The sequence below is a fragment of the Accipiter gentilis genome, chromosome 4 (genome assembly GCF_929443795.1).
Source record: "Accipiter gentilis chromosome 4, bAccGen1.1, whole genome shotgun sequence".
NCBI lineage: Eukaryota > Metazoa > Chordata > Aves > Accipitriformes > Accipitridae > Astur > Astur gentilis.
Genome location: NC_064883.1, coordinates 17,841,667 through 17,845,824, shown reverse-complemented (window position 1 = coordinate 17,845,824; position 4,158 = coordinate 17,841,667). Strand labels below are relative to the sequence as shown.

At 45.4% G+C, this 4,158-nt stretch overlaps 1 protein-coding gene across 1 annotated transcript; it reads right to left on the bottom strand.

Annotated features, from left to right (window-relative positions):
• Positions 1 to 250: 250 nt before the first annotated feature.
• On the bottom strand, positions 251 to 3,824 carry NDUFA4 (NDUFA4 mitochondrial complex associated). Its single transcript, XM_049799254.1, has 4 exons — positions 3,655 to 3,824; positions 2,901 to 2,989; positions 2,505 to 2,565; positions 251 to 470 (listed from the first exon to the last, which is right to left on the bottom strand). The coding sequence occupies exons 1-4, from the start codon at positions 3,694 to 3,696 to the stop codon at positions 414 to 416; spliced, it is 249 nt and encodes an 82-aa protein (XP_049655211.1). The 5' UTR covers positions 3,697 to 3,824; the 3' UTR covers positions 251 to 413.
• Positions 3,825 to 4,158: the final 334 nt, after the last annotated feature.

Below are 4,158 nucleotides of genomic sequence, written 5' to 3'. Positions count from 1 at the left end.
AAAAAAAAATATATATATACACACACGTATAAATACTGGCTTTCAAGTTCTTGCCATTTGTTATACTGCATGAACATGTAATTATTTCTCTGAAGTCAACAGACTGAGCGTAAAGCCCATCAAGTCAACTTTGCTCTCTTGTTGAGGAAACATGAATTCAGGCTTTTGCTTACTATTTGACTGATCATAGAACAAACTGTTAATAGGAGGATATTCTCGTTTTGCAAAATTGGAGTAAAGAGTAGACACGTCAAGTTTCAGACATTTATTAAGCCTCATCAAGACACTTTCAAACACATGAGCAAGTGCAGCGTGAGGCATGTTTGATTATTTCCTGGATGATTAAGCATGACAATTGTGCGGACGGCTTCCGGAAGACCTTTCTGTGCAGCTTAGGGAGATGAGTGTGTTGTTCAGAAGTCAGGACGGTCCTTTTTCAGTCTACTGTAGTCTACATTAACCGAGTAGAACTAGGAAAGAGAGGGGGGGAAAAATGAGTAAGAAGCTCAACTATCCATTTGCCATAGTATTCACTAAAAAACAGGCATCATTTGAACTCATGTCAGGAAACTGAAATCATAGGTTGAGTCTGTACACTAGACAAAAATAAATAAATACTTTGAACAGCAGTAACTTTTTTATATTATCTTCATTCTGCATACAGTATTAGAAGCTCTGCATTTAAAATGAGACAATGCTCGTGTCTACAACTAGAGAAAATCCCACAATCTCTCTTCTTTAATGCCCAGAATTAAAAGTCCATTCACACAAAGTTCTTACAGTACTTCCAAGTTTATCCTTTTTTCCCCAAATCTATGCGCTCCTGTATACCGAAGGCAATACCTAGCTTGCAAAGTAGCATAAAGCATGGAGTATGTGAACAGATAGTGTCATGAGGGAACATTTAGAGCAGTGCTGCAAAAGCCAAATTTGGTTTAAGTAGCTGCATCTAGAACTGCATGGTATGACAAGGAGGAAGGGAAGTAAGACCAGGCCCTTTCACACTCCCAGTTTGTATTAATAAAGCTGGATCCCATTACTAGCAATTCAAAACAGCCCAGTCACTGAGGACAATAAATTTACAGTCTAAAAGCATATTTTGGCATTCCAGCCTGACTTGACATCAAGCATGTGATGCTATAGGTTGTTTTTTTTTCTTAAAAAGAAAAAAAAAAAAAGAAAAAAGAAAAACCTATCTATTAGCTTGATTATTTTTAGTTATGCCCAAATTCAATTTTTATTTTTTTTTTAACTTCCTCAGAGAAAACAAAACAGCCTACAGCACATTCAAATTACAGCTTCCTGTGCAACTCCTACAGTAACAATCTGGTCTTCAAGTCCTTTCTTTGGGAAGACTGAGAAAGTTGACATGACAAAGAGAAGTTATATAAAAGAAAAATGGTTTCATCAAAAGCGAAAACTTGTTGTATCGGAGTTTTTTACTAAACAGTCATTCTCAATTTAGAGTATCAGCCTTGTATCAGCCTTGCCATTTCCCACAGTGCAGATTTGGAAAAAAAAATTCCCAATGATACACACACCCAAATATGGTAAACCCTGAGGTTGTGTTTGCATGCTAAGACAGAAGGGGAATGCTACACAAGGCATGCACTCTTCAAAAGAATTTGTGCTGTGCACTAAGTTGAATTTGCCTCTTTTAGATACTTAAGAAACAGCAACGTTCCCGAAGCAGCAATGAAAAAAAAGGATTATGTTCTTCCTGGAACTTTAAGGGAACTGCAACATATTTTATTTTGGAGCGTGTGGGGTTTCTCACTTAATGACTGGAATAGTAAGGTATGGTACTGAACAGACACCAGCTTTTAAAACATAGTAGGTTTGCTTGTTTAGTAGTTTGAGAATAATCTTAAAATATTCTTAACAGGAATCTACTAAAATACCACTTTAGTAAAATGTGATAAAAACATTATTTCTGTAAACTGCCAAATCTTTTACACATCTTTGCATGCTTCCTCATTAATTCAATGAAGTAACTTGAATATTACTTAAAGAACATTTCTATTGCATCCAGTTTCAGACAACTGTTTTTGTTTTCAAACAATCAACTGTAGAACTGAGATAGTGTTTATGTTAAACACTGCCATTTTCCTGCTTTGCTTCTCATGAATAAAGGCCAATAGTTTAGAGCTTAGAAAGCTTTAGTTCAGAACTTACGACGTTTTGTCCTTCTCCCTGTGGTTTATTTCTGAGTATTATGAGCTAGAATACTCTTCCTTTTGCATAGAATTCCTCTTTTTCTTACAGAGGAATATATATGACTGCTTCTGTATAGATTCCTTTCACCCCATTATCAACCAACTCTAGGAAAGCTTTAGACCTCAAACTTGTCTCTCTCTGCTCTGAGTTCTAGAGACAAACAAATGTTGCACAGCAGAAAAAATAGAACACTCATTCAGCTGCTCTCCAATACACTCACACATCCTAAAGCAATAGACTACACCTTTGATATCACGTTTCTTAAAAATCTGTATTTTTCATTTTACCTTGTACTGGTCACTGGGAGACAGTTTGTTCCAAGGTTCTGGATTATTTTTCTTGTCCCAGCTATTGACAGAAATGCAAGATATGAGAACACGCTAAGAGAATCATACCACCTTCAAAATAAATAAAATCTGTGGGTGTACTGTAGCTATTAGACCATGGAGAGTCACCCATCCAAATAAGTTTCCAAAGAAAGAGACACGGTCCTTTGTCAGCAGTCTCTAAATATCATATGGTATATAAACAAATCTCCAAATCAAGGAAATCTACGGACACTTAGTGCCAGTGATAATGCAGTAAGACATTAAGGCCTCCAGAAACATAAATACCAAGGCAGTGATGCTGACTTTGGTACATACCGGAAGAGAACTGGGCGCTGCGAATTATTTTATACATACCAGACATCAGGGTTGAACACTGCCAAACGCATGAGATACAGGGCTGCGCCAACACCTCCAGATCCAATGATCAAAAACAGAGGGATCAACTAGAACAGACAAAAGAAAAAAATAAATGTCACACCATAATATAACAAAATAACATTATTACATATCATTTCTGACTACGGCAATGACAAACCAAAGAACAAGTTCACACACTTGAAGCCATAATGCACGCCCTCTAAAACCCTGACATAAGCTCCCTGTGTGCAGGGCATCCCTGGGGGCAGAGAGGAACTAGCAGCTATGAAGAGGCAGACATGAAAAAAAATACTGCTACACGCAGAACAACCAAACGTCCCGTAACAGCACGTTTCTGAAGAACCAACGTTAGTCCCTCCGCTGCCCCAAACAGCCCCTACCGTCTGCACCCCGGATGATAAAGTAAGAAAACGGGGGCGGGGGGTGGAGGAAAAAAGATGCGCAGGAAGAACGGATGAACCACCTTGAGCCTTGCTGCTGCAGCAGCAGAAAGGCCCACACATACCAAAGGGAAAAGGGGACCTGGCCGAGTCTCGCCGATCAGCCGCGGCGCACCCGAGAGGCCAGGCATCCCGGGCGAAAGGAGACAGAGGAGAGAGGAGGGGGGCGAGCGGCGGGGCCGGGGGCACCGACCGCCAGCAGGGGAGGGCGCAGAGAGGGGGGGGGCGGCCCGCCGGGGCCGAGGCGCCGGGGCCCCCGCGCCGCCGGGGCACTGCCGCCGGGTACTCACGCTGGGGTGCTTCCTGGCGTGGCTGACCATAACGCGAAACATGGCGGCAGCGGGCGCAGACGAAGGTCTCGCTCTCTACCAGGCTGCGGAGCCCGTCCTCCCCCTTCAGCTGCCGAGGCCCAATGTCACCCGAGGCCCCCGGCGCGGCAGGTGCCCGCCGCCGCAGCCCGGATGTAGCAGCTCCGGCGTTCGCCTGTTCGCCCTCCGCCGCGGCCCGCCCGCCCGCCAGCCCCCCCCCCCCGGCCGGCGCCCCGCGCCGACACCGCCGAGCGCCCCGGGCTTCGCAACTCCTGCGTTAGCGCAGCCCCCGGCCGCCCGGCCGGCCGCGCCGCTCGGGGAGCAGGCACCTGCCGGGGCACCCCGGGCCCGCTCCGCGGCGGGGAGCCGAGCAGGCGCCAACGCCGCCTCGCCTCGCCTAGCCCCGCCCGCCGCCGAGAGCGCTGTGGGCAGCGTGTGCGCCCAGGGCCGCGGGTGGGCGCCGGCAGGGCGCGAGGGGCCTCCGAC

Excerpts from the sequence above, each read along its gene's own strand:
- NDUFA4 (XM_049799254.1), bottom strand. The coding sequence starts at position 3,696 with ATGTTTCGCGTTATGGTCAGCCACGCCAGGAAGCACCCCAGC. Across the intron at positions 2,990-3,654 it reads ACGCCAGGAAGCACCCCAGC|TTGATCCCTCTGTTTTTGAT; the intron begins GTGAGTACCCGG and ends TGTCTGTTCTAG. Across the intron at positions 471-2,504 it reads CTCCCAGTGACCAGTACAAG|TTCTACTCGGTTAATGTAGA; the intron begins GTAAAATGAAAA and ends TCTCTTTCCTAG.